Genomic DNA, 22,110 nt, shown 5'->3' with positions numbered 1-22,110 from the left:
ATGTTTCTTGTAAATTACCAGGCAGCAAAGAGTTTCCATTTGACTGCTGGCACACCAGAATCAGTTACAAAATACAGCCTTTTTTAACATAATGATATCATAAATACAGACACTAGCCATTTAATTCTATTCATAATTTTTTTCCTTTCATGTTTGTAAATAAGTACTAAATGCATGTTCCCAGGGCCCTAGACAATTTCCTTTTTGTGTCATCTTAGCAAATCCAGAAGAAAGCCGATTCAGGCTTTGTTATATCCCGGGAAGTAGGTCTATTGTCCAGAAAATAATCTTGATTTTAATGCCTCTATTTTGTTTTCTAGGAATAAAAGGGCATCATGGGTAAATGAGCATCTATGAACGAAGCAGCAGTTTCAGTATTTTCTGACTGCTCTGGTCTAGGGTCCCGTTGAACCACCTGATTTAATAACAACTACCTCACTGACCATGTGATAACTCCACTTTATGAACTGCTGTTGTAGAGTTCTTTATAGCCCACTATTCCTCGTTTCATTCTAGTTGAAACTTCTGCCATAATGCCCTGACACAATGTGATCACTTGTCTCCCAAGGCACCATACTGGGTTCTACATTATTAAGTTTCAACATGAAGCCATTAAATATCTTTATTTATTATTGGAAAATCTGGAATGTCCAACCACCCGTACATGGATACCTCATAACTATACATGAAAATTGCTTCCTTCACTGACATCCTTTATGAGAAATGTCTTTAAACTTCCTGAACATAGACTCTGAAAAGACTAAAGTATTTTATTTACAGGAGAATATTAACCCTACATAAACAGTAAGTGGACTTTAGGATTAAAAACTGGCATTTTACCTAAAATAGCCCAAGAATTTAAATCTTAGTTTTTGGAATGATTTAAATGCTCTATATGTCTCTTCATAACATAAGGAACAAATTACGTGGTTTATTCAAATTATTCATACATCAATAGGTTAGCATGTAGACACTATATATTCGCCAAAGATTGCTTTTGAGATCATTATACAACTTATTCGTTTCTGTTGAATTGTTCTCATATAGACAGCCACCTCACTATGTTCTAGTCCATGTCCACCATGTGTAACGAGCCTCTAAGTATCCAGCTACGTGAAACACTTGTTGAGAGAACACACGGCTGGATATTTAGAATAAGAAGAAGAATTACAAGCCCTGAGGAAGCTCTTGTGCAAGACAAAACGTCTTGGCTGGACTGATCTAGTTTTAAAGAAACTTTGGATTTTCAGTAAAGAAGATTTAAAATAACTTCTGGAGTGTCGGTGGGTCCTTTATGACTTTGATGTTGACATATTGGTTGAAATTATTATCTTAAAGGATTTACATAAGAAAATGACATATATTGATCAAATTAAATGGACTATGATTTGAGACCACAAAGTGATAAATATTAGTTAATGTGTTTGACTTAATTGTAAATGTAGTTGTTAGAATACGATATATTGAGTGCCTCCTCTAAAATGATTTTGAACTTTTTAATCACCTTTCGAAAGTTCATAAGTAAGATGTTGAAAAAAGGTTTTGGAAGGACATTTTGTATAAGCCATGATTGCTACAAGATGTGCTTTTATGGAAGAAAACTAGAGCCAAAATTTAGCAATGCTAGAGAAGATAAGGCTGTACTGCTTTTTATTATGTTGGATTCAATATTTTCTGAATGCCCCAAATTCAGAGTGTATGAAGCCCTGGCAGATGGGCATTTGGCTTCCATACAAATTTGTAAAAGGCTTAATTGACCATATTGGCTGAGTTCAGAAGTCATTCTTCTAAGTTCATTGGTGAATGGCAGGGATGCAGAACTGGCCTTAACCTTGTGAAGAAGAACCGGTCTACACAGCAGCCTCCTGTGTGGATGTTGTGAAAACTGAAGATCTGTGACCCATCACTGCTTTGTCGACTAAAGGGTGAAAGGGATTAATCTAGGTCCTACATAAGCCAGTTTGATTATGATTGGTGGAACCAGGGAAATTGGAGGGAACGTGTGACAACATTTTCTAGATCAGTGTATCAAACGGGCACCTTCCTATGAGCCTCACTAGTAGTAGCCAAGTCGGGGCATTTCTTGTTTTTGCTAAGAGGTTGATAGGTGAGTAAAACAGTGAATTCACTTTTGTAGTTAACATTCCGGGTTGATGAACTGCGATGATTTGAAGATCCGAGCTGTGAGTTACTTCCAAATTGTCTGACCTTCAGTTTGGTGCCTCCTTTCTTGTTCTAGTAGACCATTGCATTTGTACTCTACATCTGTAGCAAAGATGAGATTGTCTTGAAAGCTAGAAGAAATTACTTGAGAAAAAGATTGACCGCTCTGAGGTCTGGAAGTGTGATGTGGTATGACATTTCTCTTTTGAACTCTGTGCCTTGAATACGGATGTACAGCCCATACAGACAGAGAAGCATCCATTACAATTATTTGGCTAGGAACATACTGATGGAAAGGCACACCCTTAAAACGAGAGGACGGCTTTCACTACGATAGGGAATGACTAGATTGCTGCAGGAGTGAGCTTTACCTTATCCTCTCACCTGCTAGAGAACTCGCAACACTGGTCTTTGAGTAACTGTTGGAGTGGTCTCATGTGGAGAAAGGTATTGGGAACCAGAAAAATACTAGAAGACCCTTTACTTAAAAGATGGGAAACTAGCCTGGCAGTTGAATGCTTTAGCTTCTAAAGACTGACACGTTTCAGGCAGCTAGATAACATTCTCTTTTCTAATGGGAATGCTCTTGGGATTTGGGTACCATAAAACTCTCCCAGATAGTGGACAGACTGAAGACGAGTCAAGATTAATTTGGTATTAGTGACACTTGAAACCCTAAGCATTGGAGAGTGTCTGCCATCAGCTTGAAATCAAAATTGGCCTGCAACGAAGATTTTATTAACCATTTGTCTAGGTATGATTAGAAAAGAATCCTACTCCTCTTCAAATGAGTTGCCACTGTCATGCACTTTGAAAGGATTTTTGTGCAGACTTTGGGACCATGTATTGAAAATGAAATGGGCTAGCGACCAACAGAAAATAGGAGTAGGCATCCTGAAAGTTCACACCACACATTTTGTTTCCTCGATCCAGTTGGGGATAGCCATGGGGGACGGATAACATTCTGTATACTTCTCTTCCTTTATCTATAGTTTGACTGACATGCGGATCATGAAGTGATCTGAATTGGCACTAGTCATATTTTTAGAACCAAGAAGTATTAGGAATACACTGTCTTTCTTTTTTGGGATATAGTAGCCTTCTCTTTGGCTAGATTTTGAAACAACTCCTACTGCAGTTCTTCTAGGCGGAAATGATTAAACGTTTTCAAAGGTATTTCCAGGGGAGGGGTTTCGAATTAAGAAAGTAGCCAATTTGTACAATACTAACATTCACACCCATGCGATTTTGTGTCTCTGTTGTAGAGGTTTTATGATACTTCCACTTACTGGAGTGACAGACAGAGGACAGGGAAGAAGGGAGTCACTGTTTCCCTGCAGGAAGCTTCCCTGAAGCGGCAAATAATTAATGACCCTACCCTTTTCTCTAGAACGGCATGTTGTATGGTATTATTGCCTCTGCTAATTCTGCAGCTGAAGCCTCAATCAATCATAGCATTTGTAAAGCGCACTACATACCCGTGAGGGTCTCAAGGCGCTGGGGAGGGGGCTGCTACTGTTCGAAGAGCCAGGTCTTGAGGAGTCTCCTGAAGGTTAGAAGGTCTTTGGTCTGCCGTAGACGGATGGGGAGGGTGTTCCATGTCTTGGCGGCGTGGTGGGAGAATGATCTGCCGCCGGCGGTCACTCTTCGGATGCGGGGGATGGTGGCGAGGGCGTGGTCTCCGGAGTGGAGCTGGCGGGCGGGGCTGTAGAGGCTGAGTCGTCTGTTGAGGTACGCTGGTCCGGTGTCATGGACTGCTTTGTGTGCATGGGTTGAGGAGCTTGAAGGTTATCCTCCTGTTGCTGCGGAGCCAGTGCAGGTTTTTCAGGTGGGGTGTGATGTGGCTGCGGCAGGGGATGTCCAGGATCAGGCGAGTGGAGGCGTTCTGGATGCGTGGAGTCGTTTCAGGAGTTTGGCCGGGGCTCATGCGTAGAGTGCGTTGCTGTAGTCCAGTCTTCTGCTGACGAGGGCCTGGGTGACCGTCCTAGTTTCGGTGGGGATCTACTTGAAGATCCTGCGAAACATGCGGAGGGTGTTGAAGCAGGAGGAGGAGACGGCGTTGACCTGCTTTGTCATGGAGAGTGTAGAGTTGAGGATGACCCCTAGGTTTCGTGCGTGGTTGGTGGGTGTAGAGGGTGCTCCTAGGGCCGTCGGTCACCAGGAGTCCCCCCAGGCCGAGCGGGTGGAGCCGAGGATGAGGACCTCCGTCTTGTCCGAGTTCAGCTTCAGTCGGCTGTTCCTCATCCAGTCGGAGACGGCCTTCATTCCTTCGTGGAGGTTGGTTTTGGTGGTGTGGGGGTCCTTGGTGAGCAAGAGGATCAGCTGGGTGTCGCCGGCATAGGAGATGATGTTTAGGTCTGTAAGCCTCTAACGATTTTACAACCTCAGTTGTGAAAACAGATGGTCATGAGGATTGAAATTGGGCTTCCTATATTATTCCTTCCAATGCAGACCAACAGTTCTCAAAGGCTCTATTTCTGACTTTATCCTAGGTATTTCCTCATCTGCATGCGGTCCAAATAGTGTTACCTGAAAAGAAAGTATGAGACTGCAATGTTGTGCTCTGGGTTTTTAGCCGGTTGGATGCAGCCCCGAGGAATGAATCATCACCAACCTAAAGCAATATCTGAGTACTGTCAAGAGGAACGTGTCTGCTGATAAGCTTATTTGAGCAGAGACCATCACTCCCTTGGAAATAATATGAGTTAAGTCCTGTCTGTCATACCTTCTGTGTAGGGCAGTTGTGCTGGCATCCTTCATTGAACCTTAGCCTGTAATTTCCTCTCCTGTCCCAAGGTGCAGTCAACATAGGAGCAGTGGCATGATGTTTCATTGCTGCAGAAACGTTTGGTATGCAGCATGGCTGAGAATCCCACGCAAGCGTCATAATATCTCATGGATATTAGGAATGTATGATTCGAGTCTGTATGAACACAGATGCTACTTGTCAAACATCTTTATACTTTAATCAACAACTTTTTTCTGTGGGATCAATAGGAAATGCGGGCATAGTGTAAGGTTTTAGAAACGCACTTTTGCGCAGCTTTAACGCTTGATGAGTATTGTGTAAATTTAGAGTGCAGATTATGCTCGGAGGCCGGGGAGTAAATTTCCGGGTGGCCTTGTGAAACCCCGAGAACTGCATGCACCATTAAAAATTGTGGATGAATTGAGAATCGGTTTTCATGTAGGGTGGACATGAAATTGCCCCATTGATCTTGTGAATGATATGAGGACTGTGTGAAAAGGTTGGTATGATTACCATTTTTGCTACGATTTACAAAATGCTGTTATGGCTTTTCATAAGCAATATCAATGACAGAGGAAAATCATACAGGGTTGATGGAGCCCCATGAGATATGCTGGAGGATCGGGAATTTCATTGCCCTTTATCGTCACACATGTCCCATAAGGATATCTAACATACACCGGTTGACTCATGTTTTAGGACTTGGTGTGTGCTATATTCGTGTATATTTCACTGTTTTGTAATGATATGGAATTGAGCACCCTATATACATACATGCTTTGCATATTGATGTTATAAATACGTCATGCAAAGTAAATGTATTGTATGAGGTTGTGAACAACAAAGGTGCTATACTACTATTTAAAATATCATGTGAATTCCTTGTCTCAAAATGTTTTCGTAGGTTGAGATTGGGGAACTATTGTCTTACCCAAGTCCAATTGGATGAAATTGGTGCCACAAACTTTGAAGGTGGCATGTATCTGAATGGATTCTTTGTGAAGTTTTCTGAAAAGAGGCTTAGTCATCATAAACTCACAAATAAGGTATGCCCTCAACAAAGTGGGTTGAAATGAAATCTTATCAATTGGGGGACAAATACAAGCGAGTCATATATGTATCAATTTATTGGAGTATATACTAGATGTGTGCCTCACTTTTTCTTTTCCGTTCCGCATTTAGAATATAATTGTCATATCTAGACCTTTTGAAACAAAACAACCTAGGTACTTAAACGTAACACTTGTCAAAACCTAATATTGCACAGAAAGAGAGGTTACAAAAAGTATATACTCAATATTTATTGAATTCTTCATGAAAAAACAAATATCACATATTGTCAATTACAAGTTAAAATTTATCACAATTCATATTAAAAACATAAAAAACAGATGACACAACAATAAAAAGTGGCAAAAGGAATAAATCTCGACGCGCGTTTTTGGCGACCAGCGCCTTCTTCTGGAGCAGCCACGTTTATCCTAAACAATAATGAAAAAATAAAATAAAAAATATAGAACAAGAATAGCAACATTCAAATCCTCATATACTAATCAAAAAATACATACACAATGTCTAAACAATTAAACCTATTTATAGCCTCTCAATTTTGACAAGTTTACACATTGTATTATACGCCCCTGTTACGGGCTTTCATTTCCTTGTTCATTTTGGAGGACCATGGACCCACGACTTTCAATAATAATTTAGGAAACAATATTGCAAATATGCATTACGTGGGGGACAGGTATCTGGAGTTGGGAGGGAAATGGAGGGAGGGAGGGCGGCGAAAAAGAAGGGGGGGGGCCATGGTTGAATGACAAGGACCTCCTCTGAGAGCATCAGTTTAGTTGATCAATAATAATCTATTTACGTCAGTTAGGTTGGATAGTATTAAATTGCCTTAGTAAGTCGATCATGGCACTACAGTAATGTTTATAAGTTCAAAGACAGGTTAGAAGACCTATAGATGCTAAATGATATAAAGTTTCAACATATTTATCCTATGTCCAACCTCATGCCGCTCGATCTTAGTGGAGATTTAAGACTAGGGCGTTACTTTAAAATACTTACGTATTGACTTTAGTGTAGTAATTAATGTATGCTATATGTTCACCACTGGTCAGCAAATTATTCACAAAACTGCAAGGAAATGTCAGAATTATTTCACTTTTTATTCCTAGTTGATAGGCGACATTTTAACCATGACCTTTAAGGTGATATATTTATTTACCTAATTTCGTAACAGAAAAGGAAGTAGAGTCCTTATCGGTCTGTGTTTTATATAAGATGACGATGCCTCTACATAACATGCAAGTAGCGCTTGTAACTCTAATGTGTTCAACCTATGCCATAAGAAGAACCCAATTTTTCTCATATTAATAATTCGTTATGAAAGGGCTATATTATTAGTGTGAATACATATTCATAGTTTAAAAATACATACAACAGTAATGCAGCCCAACAGATATACTTGGCTCAAATCAGCGAGATTATGGACATCCGGTTTCTATTAAGGTTGATTCTACAAAGTGGGAGACAATATAACGATCACTGTTGTATGTATTTTTAAACTATGAATATATATATGTATATGAATATCTATTCACACTAATAACACATTAGAGTTACAAGCGCTACTTGCATGTTATGTAGAGGCATCGCAAATGCGAACATTAAATAGTTGATTTATTATCGTTTTTATCTTTAGAATCTACTCATAAATGGAAATTAAAAACTTTGATTCTTCGTAGCTGCAATAAGTGCAAGCTGAGTGAATAAATTGCAACAAGACATGACAGGTAACGTGCAGTTTATTTTTTTTTGTTTAAAGAATAGTATTTCGACCATATAATGGGAGAGTAGTGATCGTTATATTGTCTCCCACTTTGTAGAATCAACCTTAATAGAAACCGGATGTCCATAATCTCGCTGATTTGAGCCAAGTATATCTGTTGGGCTGCATTACTGTTGTATGTATTTTTAAACTATGAATATGTATTCACACTAATAATATAGCCCTTTCATAACGAATTATTAATATGAGAAAAATTGGGGTCTTCTTTTGGCATAGGTTGAACACATTAGAGTTACAAGCGCTACTTGCATGTTATGTAGAGGCATCGTCATCTTATATAAAACACAGACCGATAAGGACTCTACTTCCTTTTCTGTTACGAAATTAGGTAAATAAATATATCACCTTAAAGGTCATGGTTAAAATGTCGCCTATCAACTAGGAATAAAAAGTGAAATAATTCTGACATTTCCTTGCAGTTTTGTGAATAATTTGCTGACCAGTGGTGAAGATATAGCATACATTAATTACTACACTAAAGTCAATACGTAAGTATTTTAAAGTAACGCCCTAGTCTTAAATCTCCACTAAGATCGAGCGGCATGAGGTTGGACATAGGATAAATATGTTGAAACTTTATATCATTTAGCATCTATAGGTCTTCTAACCTGTCTTTGAACTTATAAACATTACTGTAGTGCCATGATCGACTTACTAAGGCAATTTAATACTATCCAACCTAACTGACGTAAATAGTTTATTATTAATCAACTAAACTGATGCTCTCAGAGGAGGTCCTGCAACCATGGTCCCCCCCCTTCTTTTTCGCCGCCCTCCCTCCCTTCATTTCCCTCCCAACTCCAGATACCGGTCCCCCACGTAATGCATATTTGCAATATTGTTTCCTAAATTATTATTGAAAGTCGTGGGTCCATGGTCCTCCAAAATGAACAAGGAAATGAAAGCCCGTAACAGGGGCGTATAATACAATGTGTAAACTTGTCAAAATTGAGAGGCTATAAATAGGTTTAATTGTTTAGACATTGTGTATGTATTTTTTGATTAGTATATGAGGATTTTAATGTTGCTATTCTTGTTCTATATTTTTTATTTTATTTTTTCATTATTGTATAGGATAAACGTGGCTGCTCCAGAAAAAGGCGCTGGTCGCCGAAACGCGCGTCGAGATTTATTCCTTTTGACACTTTTTATTGTTGTGTCATCTGTTTTTTATGTTTTTAACATGAATTGTGATAAATTTTAACTTGTAATTGACAATATGTGATATTTGTTTTTTCATGAAGAATTCAATAAATATTGAGTATATACTTTTTGTAACCTCTCTTTCTGTGCAATATTAGGTTTTGACGAGTGTTACGTTTAAGTACCTAGGTTGTTTTGTTTCAATTGCTACTTAATCCCTGACCTAGGACTCATAGCATTTAGTTCCTCAGTGGGTCCTTGATACTTATTCATAACATATCTAGACCTTTATCGTTTAAAAAAGTATAAAACATATAGGAATATTAGTATATTCACAGGTTCCCAAATATTTAAATTCAGGTTAAGAGAACTTCATTCCGTCTGGATATTTGATTATCATGAGATGATAGGAACATATGAATTGAAAATAATGGCTATATTTTATCTCCTAGATGTTATTTACTATTCACGGTGGGCTGATTCTCGTAATAGGTTATAATTTATTGTTTGATTGTATGGCACATTCCTGTATCACAGAATGTACACCTTTCTTTTTACATTGTATTTGGATATATAGGTGAACTTCGGATCTGGTGATGAGGTATTCTATTGTGTGGAACATCCATGTATTACGAAATGCAGACCTTTCTCCTTGTTTTGTATTTGGTTACATATTTCAGCTTTGGACCTGGCAATTAGTGACAATATAGAACATTATGGGGCTCCCCTTTCTATGGAATCCGCATAGCTATATGGTCAGGATAGCTTAGTCAATAGACCGAAATGTTTGATGAGATGAGTTTAAATGTTAGTGTCACTTCTATGTGGGGGAGTGGGTCATTAAGGTGTTATTTACATGTTGTATGTCTCTTATATATATATATATATATGTCATTTACACGTTGGTTGCAATCTTGGCTGTGTTTGAAAAAAAAGAAAATGTAACATTCTCAATAAAGAAAATAATGAACATACAAAAGGAATTTTGGTCTTTTTTTGGTGGGAGAACCATCTTGTGGATTTATGTTCATGCTGCACAAACGATGCCTGAATCTTTTGGAGGGGGAGGGGTTAGGGGGCAAGGGATGGGATACTTTAGTATCAGCTCTGAAAAATAGAGGGTACTTCTCATGCAGTTTGCATCTCTATAAAATACTCCTTGGAGCTGTTTTCTTGGATGTAGGCACGAGCAACATGCCCATAGCAGGTTCCAGAAGACCTGGCACGAAAGGCAGCATGATTGCGACGAGATGTAGATTTCTTGTACAGAGTCTCAAAAACACCTGAGATCTTCATCACAAGATAATGGTGAGGAAAAAGAAAGATAACAATGCCAGCCTAGGAGTGCAGGAATCCTGAAGGTATAGACATCTATGCAGAGTGCATCTTCTGGCAGTATGACGAAACCTAGGTACCAGGGATCTTCTATTACAATGTCCTCTTGATGATGAATGACGTGACCTGTGGCAACGAGGAGAGCCCAGATCTTGGCTGAGAAGCATCCACTGGACCCCTAGATGCTAAAGAAGATTAACTGCTAGGCCACTCAGAGGAACCACCGCAGGAGGATCAGGTCTATGCATCATTGGAGGAACCAATATCTGCAGAGGTGTAGGCTGTAGACTAGAACGACCTACTGGAGAGGTTGGTGAGTGTCTTCTAGGACAGTGTTCATGTGAAGGAAATTAATCGGATGTCAGGTGAGACATCTCTAATTGAAGAGTAAGTTCTTAGGTAAACAGAGTTTGGCGATGGAGGTAGCCTTTAAGATGTATGTCCTTATTCATGAAGCTGACAATTTAAAACATATTTTCAACTCTGTGTTTTTCAACGTTATCATCTCCAGGTCATATCTTTCAGATCCCTTGATATTGATAGTCTTATCACTTTAACATCAAGTGTCGCAAACGCAAACCAGCACTTGAATGGCAAACAAGTGGCAGCTCTAAATTTCCTCGATGGCCACGTTCTAGGCATCCACCAGGAACAATGAGGTTCATGTTCAACTCCGTCTGGATGCATTTCTCTCTGGAGGAATTCACAGCAGACAGTAGACTGAGCCAAGGTACAAGGATCCTATTTTTCCTTGATAACTATGTGTGTTAGACAGTGACTCCTTGCGTCATTGGTGTTCCTCTTTTACGTGAAGCCTAATCTCGTCTCTCTGACTCATAGGTCTTCATGGTATCATCAAGTAGAAAGAACAGTCACTTGGGAAATGAGTGTTAGGAATGAAAGTATAGACAGATGGCCTTTTTTCTGGCACAGTTGGACACATCACAAACTGAAGGCTTTTTTAAGCCAAAAAGAAAACGTTCTCAGTCAAAACATGTTCAAAAACACTCTGTTTCTAAAGATATCAAGTGGAGTCAAAGTTTAAAGGCTGTTCAGAAGAAAGAAAGCTGAAAAGGTCAAACTCTGTACACCAAGATAGTATTGACAAAAGCCAGATGAACAAATGGAGCAAATGCAACTGACAGGACCTGATGGATTACTAGTGCGATGTGTGCTTTCTTGAACGGAGCAGTGTCAGTTTTCCAGTCTATCTAGGCTGAAGCCTGTTAAGCAACATTGGACTGTACTTTTTTTTACTTTCTTTTCCTTTAAAACGATGTGCTAAAGAGGCTTTTCTTGTTACTTTTCCTAATATAGCGTCTATGTAAAACTGAAACTGAATTCTTTTTTAAAGGAAATAAACAAATACTACATCGCTGTAATCGACTGACAAAGTTTTTTTTTGTATTTAAAAATAAGTTTTTTCTAAACTTTTTTTATAACTGTATTTTAGAAAAAGTACTTTGGGATCCCATGCATGGGTGGGGCAAATGTATTCTTGTGATTATCAATAGAGATCCCCTTAAAGGAGAAATTGATTTGTATTTGTAGCAGCTGCAACTACCATGCATATTCCTTACCATAGAGTCCTAAACCACTACACAGTGCTAAAATCACAAAAGACCAGGATTCAAATTATTACAAATACAAATTATTTTCCACATTACTAACAAATACAGCTAGGTGCACACAGCTGATTCTAATATACTTATTGCTTATCGGAATTTGGCATGACAATGCCTAAAGTTGGTACTTTACCCATCTTGGAAGAGCAGCTGACAGGCATCATTGGCCAAGTTCATGAGCGATTTCTTCATCTCCTTCTGAAGCTCCTCATATGTGCTCTGTGCTTCATCTACATATCTTTCCCAGTTCTGGTTAATCGGTAAGTAAGATACACCCATTTCCAGCATTCCAGCAAAAGTCACTGGGTGGGGGCACCTGCAGAAAAAAAGCAAAAGTTAAATAGAGGAAACTGTAAAAGGACAACAATCTTCCCTAGTCATCACATATGACAAACTTGTTTTATGTAAAAAAAACGGTACTAAAATATTAGTGGAAGGGGATCCCCGGATTGAGGCCGCTTGGAAATGAGAAATGTGTGGAGCTGCTTTACTAACATTTGATTTGAGCAGTAGTGTCATTTCTATGCACTCGAAGGGCTAGATTTGAAGAGATTACAAAAATTTGACACAAACTTTTACCTCTTATGGCATGTCAAATCTGGTATCTAAGCAGCCTACAACTCCTAAGAGCATAACAGCTGAAATTGAATCTACACCACGTATTTAGTGATCTATGCACAAACTGTGCAAAACAGAGTGACGCCATCTGTGACTCCCATTTATTTTCCAACGCAAGCCATTTTCTCCACAAGTTTTAAGCAAACATATTTCCTTCCTAATCCTTCAAAGTCCACTCAACAGAACAGTGAGGATTGTGGGCGATGACAATGTATTCACCAGAAAGAGCATGATCAAACATAAATAAATAATTCTTCTGATGGATCTTCCATCCGCAAGATGCCTCACCTTGTGAATCAATACTAAAGCGATACCACCTCAAGAGAGGTGGGGCTAAGGAGTGGGCTTTACATAAGAATGTCCTGTAGAATCAAGAGTGCAAAATGACCCTCTGCAGACTTTTGAATTGATGCAGTAGTGTCTCTTCAAAGTATGGCCAGATAGCCACGTGGCTGTCTGCCCAACGTCTAAATTAGAGATATCCCAAGCCCAGATATCCCAAGCCACAGCTTTCGTCACCGCTTCTGTCCTGGTTGAATGACACCTAAAGGCTTCTGGAGAGACATTTTTTGAAGAGGCAGAAAAAGTTTAATGTAAAAGGATATCCATCGCAATAGGGTCCTTTTTGGAACTAGTTTTTATTGCTTTGCATTGGTGAATCTAACAAAGAGCAGACAATCCGTAAATTCCCCCTATTCCTATCACTGTACAAACGAAGGGCCAGCCACAGATCCATATGATGTACGCTGTCCTCCTTAGCCTCCTTAGAGGGAGCTGGGAGATAGAACACAATACATGTGATGGGCTGTCCAAAATGGATGGGTGACACATTTCAAAGAAAGAAAGCTAGAGTCCTGAGCACCAGCTTGTTAGGGATACCAGGCAGTGTACAGAGGCTGGACTGACAATGCCTGTAGCCCACTCACACAATGTGCAAAAGTGACTACAATGCGAAACACAGTTTTCCGAGTTGGGAGTCTAAAAGTACAAGTATTCAGAGGTTTGAAAGGAGCACACATCATGTAAGTGATAACCAACTATGTATTGAGTGGGGTTATGTGGAACTATATTAACCTGTTCTTTCACATTCAAGCATTTATGCGTTGCACTAAGCTCAAGAATCATGGCCGTGAAAGCAAATCTTGTAGAATCTAAGTCAGAGTCTTAGTGTACACAACCGAAAGGGACAATATGAGGTGGGCCAAGGATAACACAAACTAAAGGTCATTAGACAGCTTAGCCTGTGTAGGATCAACCTTCTCCTCCCAGTAAGCGATAAAGTTGGACCACCAACTTATATATAACTCGAAACACTTTATGGAAGAGCAATGAACAGCCAAAATGACATCAGTCACCTCTAACAGTAGATTAAAACCTCTCCAGCTGGTTGCACTCGTTATCCTTGCAACAAGAGTGAACTGTGGGCATTCTGATGTATTACTCTGCCTGCTGCTGGGACACACGGTCCTCCCAAAGAGGAAGCAAAAGATGAGGGCAGATGGTGGGAGGGAATAGAGGAGAGTGAGGTCAGCGTTTGGAGTGCCAGACCATCCTTGCCCAATTACTGGCTAAAAGAGACAGCCATGCTCCATCCCACCTGACGACAGTACTCACTGGATCTGCAGCAGAGGTTAGAGTGCATAAAGGAGGCTGAAATTGACCCTCGATGAGCAAACACTAGACAGCATAAGACAACACTGTAAATGCTTTAGGAAGTAGAAATAGCTTTACCAGGGATACGCTCTACTGGGCGAAAATACCCATACCACTTCTGGTTGGAAACGCCACTTGTGACTACCAAGATGCTGCTTGCTGTGTTTGTATATCGTAATGCTGAGGCACCATGCAATGTAAATCACTGTTAGAGAGACCTCCTAAAGTTACAAACAGCAATACAGTGTCAGAACCCAGTGAGGGCAAGGGACCCCACACTGCCACATGGCAATTGAGTTGTCTGTCAGCACCTGGATTGACATGTCCGTGACATAAAGTGCTTAAAGTAATTGCTGCAAAATTTTTACCTTCCATTTCATATGGCTCAGAAATCCTGAATACTAAAGATGCCACAGTCCTAAATACAGCACAATCTATACTATTTAAGAGACTGTTCTCAATTCCGCTACACACCTCACAGGCACAAATCCGCCTAGATTATGGTCTAAAATATCAGATTATGGCCAGACAAGGCGCCCTAGTAAAATACTACTGGAGGATGAGGGAGGCAGAAGATAACACCCTAGCCCACTATTGTTGGGTCGAGATTGAAAACCAAAAGAGCCTAGCCAACTCAACCACAGCAGCCCTGAAGGAATCCCTGTCGGCATTACAGTTAGAGGATGCCTGGCTCACCCTCACAACATACTCCGGATTTAAAATCGTAGTCAATAACGCTATCAAACGGACCTCTTTATTAACTGATAAAACGTCCTTTGCAAAAAAACATCATGCCTGGGCTGTGATAAAGGATTACCAGAGGTTGAAGCCGCAACAATACCTGTTGGAACAATTCTCCCATCAGAAAAAACATTATCTGACTTTGATACGCATGGGGTCTTTCCCCTCAAAGGATTTGACCCAAAAATGGAAATAAATATGGCCATCCAAGGAGTGTCGTCTCTGTGGTCAAGGGGAAGAGTCACTACTACATTTTCTATGTATTTGCTCTTTTTTATTGGAAGCCCGAAAATCCATCCTCCGGGAGGCTCTAAGGAAGGAACAAACAAGAACATGTAGAGCAGCGGTCATTAAATGCCTCGGAGGGTCGTCAATTCCCCTGTCATGTAGAGCCATAATACTATGGAAAATCGCAGCAAAAGAACTGGCAAAATGCGACTCTGCCAAGCAGCCAACTAATTAGCAGATTTTTCCCAAATGCATTGTTATATTCGTCATTATTTTTAAAATAATAAGCATCTCCTTATTCTGACATCGACCTTAAGTCTTTTTAGGTTTTTAAAAATGTATATTCTAAAGCACTGCGTTTTATGATGGTTGTCCATCCTTTTATGATTTTTTTAATGAATCAAATAAGAGTATATTTTGACTTGACTTGGTCGAAACCAGCTAGGCATTAAGTTAAATGTCTACACAGGTTCCCATATTCTAACACAATCGGTGGTATGCAGACCAGAACTCAAGAGGTATTTTGCTGCGCCTTGGCCATCCTGTACTGTCAGTGCAAAGATATTTTGATTGTCTTTAGGTAAAGCAGGCAACTTCTCATTAGCCATGCCACAAAGGGTATGAGTGTAGTAACCCAAGAGGCAAACAACATTCAAGGATTGTAGTGCTAAGCTAGCAACGGAAAATACTCTTTCTCCCATAGTATTTATCATCTATGATTAGCTCTCTGGCAGAACAGTGGGAAAAGAATTCGGATTGGGTTTGCTCATGGATGCCTGAAATATAAGGCTCTTAGGACTAGGATGCTGCGTCAGGAAATTTGGATCCCCTGGGAAATGTCACTACCATCTAGCAATCAGGCAACTGACTTATAGGTCCAGCAAGGCTTGGACCAAGCCACCAAATGCGGCTCAGTCAAGGCATCCTTAAATGGCAATAAGGGCTCCAAAGTAGAGGGCCCGGGCTGCAAACAACATTTTGGTCAGAAAGTTAGCCTTAGTTTAAAGTGCAGGACGCTGTTAGTCTAGCACCTCTACGGCTGTGCATACGACTATCTCAAAATAAGCATTCTCTTCTTTAGGGACCACCAATGGAGTATTCAATTCCATCTCTGGGTTTGTGGCCAAGTGATTAGTGTTCTGTAGATTAATTCAAAAGCCACCATTAATGTACTGAGATGGGTGCAAAAAGGTCCACCTTTTCGTTGATGTGTTCACTGTGGGAATATGCTCAACTCCTTGAAGAGCATCAGAATCTGAATCAAAAAGGTACTGACTCTGAGGTAAGGGAACAGAAGGGGAGGTGTCCTCAAACTGAAGGTGAGCATTGTTTATTGTAGAGCACTACATGGTGGGTGCTCTAGCCAAAGCAGGTTGCAGATCTTTAATCAAAGGTCGGACAGAATCTGGTAACAGGGTCTCTAGATTCAGGGTCAGCACTAATAAAGGAACAACTGGTGGGGGCCAGTGACCAAGAAGACAATGCACTGTCTGGCACTGGAAGGGCTGAGTGTGCACAGGGTCTGTTGGAGTCCAGGGGAAAGTTGCAGATGGAAGTCTGATTGGAGGCCCAGATAGATCATTAGGGCCAGAGGCCCACCAGAGAGATCGAGAACCATCTTGTAGCGCTGCAGCATGGCCTGCTTGAAGTCCACAGGTTGCTGCGGAGTCAACAATGGCCTGGAGAACACAGATGCATTGGCTCCAGAATAGTAATCGGATCAAGTTGGACATCTTCTACAGAACAGCAATTGGATCAAGTTGGACTTGAAGCAAGAGTCAAAGCGTTTTAGCGCAGATTATGAAACCACTTCTTGGAGCAGGAGATATCTTTAAAATCTAATCTTTTCATGCCCAGCCAGACACCCTATTTAAATGCTAATTTCACAAAAATTACTGAATGGTTTTACACCAAAACAGGAAAAGGCACTTACATGAGAAAAGTTCGACCTTATTCACAAATTTGGTGTTATTCCGTCCAGCTTTTCTGTATGGAGGAGCAAAAGATCCTATTAGAAATTATAATGGTAACAGTAACTTTTCAGACCCTCGCCATTTTTTTGTCCCCTGCTTAATGGATGTGCAGGAAATTTTCCATCAAGAATCAACACACACAACACATGATATAATTTGCATAGCCCGCCATGCTCAAAGCAGTAATTTGCCAAAAGTATAGAAGCAAAACAAAAAATAGAAATTTAGTTTTAAAGATATATGGACCATAATTTGTGGAGTTCCGAGATCAAGGAACTCCATAAAAAAAATCATAAAATATTCAAATCCCATTATCCAAAGAAGTTTTCGCCCATCATCCATTTAGGCTCGACATACCCGAGTCGGGTTTGCAAACCGAGTTTTGGGAATTCCAGTGATTCCAAAATTAAAAAACCATATTTAAATCCATTGGTGAGTGATTTTTTTTCTCACATTGTCCTGTTTGGTTCCACTATCCCAGAGTCAAGCTTGAGGAACCAAACCCCTCTGATTGGCTAAACACCACTCCTAGAAAAATGCTGCTGTAGCCATTAAAGGACTCTGAGACTTCAGAATTGATGAGGACTCAGTGACTGACTGGTATTCGGGGATTGGCTGCACATGACTTGTTGAGTACATGTCTTGGTAGGAGACCAGGCGGCCAGTCCCCACTGTGTGAGCCTATAACCAAATCATGCAGTGGGTTGGACGCAGGTAATGATTGTAGGCCCTGCGGCCAACCACAGCTGCACATGGGTGAAGGCCGTGCACAGTGGTGGTTGGCAGCCCACAATGGTTTTGAGTAGGGTCCTGGTCACAGGCCAAACTTTGTGAACAAAGGCTGCTTGTAGCCAGGGTTGGCTGCATGCAGCATGTTGAGCACATTCCTCACTGTGCACACCCAAAAGCTGAGCATAGCATGGGTTGGCTGCTTGCAGCAGTTTCACCACCCATAGTGGGGTTTGTACAACCTGGCATCAAAAAAATATACAGAAAGACACACTACATTGACATAAATATACAATTACACACATAACAAAGGATATATAATTTATTTTATTTTATTTGTATTTTTATTTAAAAGGTTAAAATATAATTTATCTTACTTTAAACCGGTAAAGTGGTTTCTAAAAAACACTTCTTTCAAAGACATTTTAAGTGTTTTTGAACCATTTTTGTTGGGGAAAACAAGACAAAACACTTTAGTTGAGTAACACTAGGACTTTTAAAAAACGGGAAGGGGGCGACGGGGAGTGGGTGTACCTAGAAGAAATGAAGAATAAATACTTCTGGCCAACTTGCTGATGAAGTAGTACGAGTGCGGCGAGCGATCCTGTTCCGTACTTCACAACTTACCAATTTCCTGCACACCATATGAAAAAGTCTGATTGGTAGCAGGGATCAGTAGCAACAAAAATATGACCTCTTGGTCATGCAAAATATTATCTGGTTACGTCTCTCCAGCAGGGATGGCATACTGTGAGGCAGAAGAAGATAGATATGCCTCTTCAAAACCCTTTCTTCCTTTCTCAACAACGAGCTCTTCCTTCAGCAAGGAGGGTGTTCCAGAGCTGTACATGTCTGTCTCTGGTCGGCTAACTTTCTTGTCACACAGATAAAGGGAGGGTGGCAAAAACGTTCTGATTTGCTCAACTTTAGAGCCATTTGATGGAAAAGCACAAAGACTGAGATAACAGAATTGGGCATAACATGAAAACGGTCTGCGTTGTAGGTCTGGACACAAAGGCAGTGAGCAGGGGGCCTTGCCACGTGGCATACCCAGCGTCAAATCCTTGTCAACCTTGGCTGAAGGTCATGCAAGGAGGGGCTAAACAAAGGCCTAACTGCGGACCAGGCCCTGCATCCAAACCCCTCTGAGGACCACCAAAGGCAATGTTTAGTAGGAGGTAGGAGGTAAGGTGGACGCTAACTGTGGAGGAGGCTGGATAAATGCCTGGTGGTCCTGTATTCAACCACTAATTCTCATTTTTTATAAACCTCTGGAATTCATTGAAAACACTAACATTCCGACCTAAGTGGAAAATAATCAGTGCCTAATTTCTTGTTACACACAGTGCTGGTAACATACCTGGGTGGACGTTTTTTGTGCCAGATGGAATACTGAATACTGAGAGTGGAGGATAGAAAAAATCTACTTGGAAGCGTTCTTGTGATGAACTCTAGTTTACGGTGATTACTCATAAACAAGCAAAACCTGGAATTCCTTGCCAATAGCTAACAAAAAATAATGTAAACAAATGTATAAGTTCTTTACAGGAAAAACAAAAAAAGCTGTGGGTATGAAAACTACCAAAAACAAACATAAAAAAGCTATGTTAAGCCTACAAAAAAAAAATGCAAAAGCCTGGAAAAAAAACATTGCTGCCTGTCTTCGAAGGCTGCTATGGGTGTTACTTTTCCACAGTTGGGTTGGGCCATAGTGCGTTGGGTGATTGGCCATCCTTGATGGGCTGGCTGTACGGTTGGCTAGTGTTTGCTGCAGGGCATTGGCTGCGGGTTGAGATGGCATCCCTTATGTCATCTTATCTGCTACAAGTAATGTCAGGCTCATAAGCAGTGCATGACATAACCATCATTAGCAAATTTGAATGTTTTTTATTGTTTTTGTTATGTAATTGTAACTAAACGAACTGTGGTTTTTCAGTGAACTTTTTATTTTTATGGGGGGGGGGTTTCTAAGTTCTTAAAAGCAAAGCTAATCATAAATGTACTTTAAACTCTGTTGCTCAGTGAATATATCTATAAATACACCTTGAGACTCAGGAGGTAACTAAACTTTTGTTGGCGTCTCGTTCCGGGTCTCCCTTGCACCCTTGTCCAGTGTCTGTCATTAAAAGTATCCCAGAGATCATTGCTTTTACCCTTACGCCACTGTTTAACATCATCATTGAGGCCGGTCAATATCCTAAAACCTGGAAATCAGCCCCAATACTACCGCTTATAAAAAAACCAAATCTGGACAAAAATTATCCTAACAACTACAGTCCCATATCACTACTTCCACTGCCGGCCAAAATGATAGGGAAGGCCATCAATGTGCAACTTGGCACGTTTTTTCAGAGCGCTAAGACTCTTGACCCCACACAGTATGACTTTCGTGCGGGATACAGCACGGAGCTAGCTCTTATTAAAGCCACTGAGGAGATTAGAGAAGCAGTGGATCAGGGAGGTATGGCGATCCTGGATTTGTCAGCGGCCTTTGATACAGTCCATCACGATGTCCTGATGGACCGATTATCGCCGGGATTCAGGGAAGGACCTGGAGCCTCCTGAAATCCTTTCTGGCCGATAGAACACAAACGGTGGATCTGGTGGATGTGGGGAGGGATAGATCTAAGCCTTTCTCCCTCCAGTGCGGAGTTCCTCAGGGGTCCTCCCTCAGCCCCACACTTTTTAATATATATGTCAGTCCGCTGGCAACATTGATAAGATCCTTCGGGCTTCAACTAACATCCTATGCGGACGACACATAAATTGTGTTGTCCTTACAACGAAGTAAAGAAGCGGAGATGGCTTCGAGATGCCATGGCTGCCTGAAAGACATATCTGGCTGGATGGCCTCCAATTGCCTGAAATTAATGCAGGCAACACCGAGGTCATTATATTTGGGAATAACCCTGTCACGGGGTCGCGGACTCACCTATATTGTTCCCCGTGACTGACTCTCCGTCTCCCCTGCAGGACTGGTCGGGGCCCTTTAAGGGAAGCCTGGACTTCCCTGACTTTGAACCCAACCCCCTGACGTCAGAGGACGTCGGCCTATCCTCATTGGCCGCAACAGAAGAAAAGGCGGACCCGGAAGTCGCGGAGTTGCTGGTGTGCCGAGGAGACATCGAGCCGATGAGAAGAAACCGACGTGAGGAGCAAGAGACTGAGGACACAGAGTCGGTGGGAAGATCCAGCGAACCCGGGACAAAGCAAGCCGACAACGGAACGTCGGAGCAAGAGGGAGACCCGGAAGACCTGCCGAGGGAGAAGCCAGGAGGCCACCGTCCCCACGCATCGCCCAGCCACGCGCAGGAAGACGCGTGGCTCAGCCAGGTACGGGGGCGCTTGAGAGACCTACTTCGTTTTAATAAAGGGGGACCGGGTAATGGAGGGAGTGGGAGGGACCGGCGTTCCAGGCAACCAGTTACTTTGAGCACTTTTCACACAACACTTCGGGATACTGTTCTTCCGAGGTCGCTGCTGGTGACGGTTGTTCGGTCTATCTCCTCCTCACGAATGTTACCCTCACTCCCTGCCCCATTTTCAGTTTGCTAGAATCAAGCAGTGAACTAACTGCCACGTTTCCTTTCTCCTCTTCCAACCAGGCGAGACGGTGAGACCGGGCTGTGAAGAAAACCGAAGACAAAGCAGGAAGACAACAGAATCCCCTGGGAAAGTCGGAACTGCATTTTGAACTGCATTGTGAAGAAAAACCTAATAAAACTTGCTGTTCGATACCTTACTAGTGGCTCCTTCTCTCCTTGTACACCCATAAGGTTACAAGTGGCGAGCCAGATAGGAGTCTTCCGTCTGTCAAGATGGAGACCTTACTTACCCAGATGAGGGAAGGACAGGCCAAATTGGAATGGGCTATAGGGCAGTCCACTGAACAAGCTGACAATGATAGAGCCGCGTTTACGGCCGCCATACAACAGCAAGCCGATAATCTGACTAAACTAGCCGAGGGACAAACCCAGCTCTTAGTGGCCCTTGGGCAAACCCGCGCCGCTGCCCCTCCAGGAGCCGTGGTGCCTCTTCAAAATTATGTAGCGGGTGATGATCCCATATCATTCTTTCTGAACTTTGAAAGGGCTGCTAGAGCCAGTGCATGGCCGGGAGAAAGGTGGCCCTTCTATCTCGCTCCTCCTCTATCAGGAGAGGCCCAAGCAGCGTATCAGCTGGCCAACAAAGACGGTACAGCGGCCTATGGACATGTAAAACAATTCATTTTAGACAGGCTTGGGGTCGACGATGAAAGCCATAGATTGCGATTCCAACAAGAAAAGGGACTTCCAA

The 22,110-nt window shown here is 41.5% G+C and overlaps 1 protein-coding gene across 6 annotated transcripts in view; it reads right to left on the bottom strand.

The window, feature by feature from the left end:
- POLG (DNA polymerase gamma, catalytic subunit) overlaps positions 1–22,110 on the bottom strand; it is a 575,771-nt gene that overhangs the window by 353,779 nt on the left and 199,882 nt on the right. For all 6 annotated transcript variants that reach the window (XM_078683205.1, XM_078683206.1, XM_078683203.1 and 3 more), the window contains exon 7: positions 12,006–12,188. In XM_078683205.1, the coding sequence (XP_078539331.1) occupies positions 12,006–12,188 (183 nt within the window). The remainder of the gene's footprint in view (positions 1–12,005; positions 12,189–22,110) is intronic.

Source organism: Lissotriton helveticus, chromosome 3_1 (genome assembly GCF_964261635.1).
Source record: "Lissotriton helveticus chromosome 3_1, aLisHel1.1, whole genome shotgun sequence".
NCBI lineage: Eukaryota > Metazoa > Chordata > Amphibia > Caudata > Salamandridae > Lissotriton > Lissotriton helveticus.
Note: the sequence above shows the minus strand (reverse complement) of the source record. Positions and strands in the feature narration are given on the sequence as shown.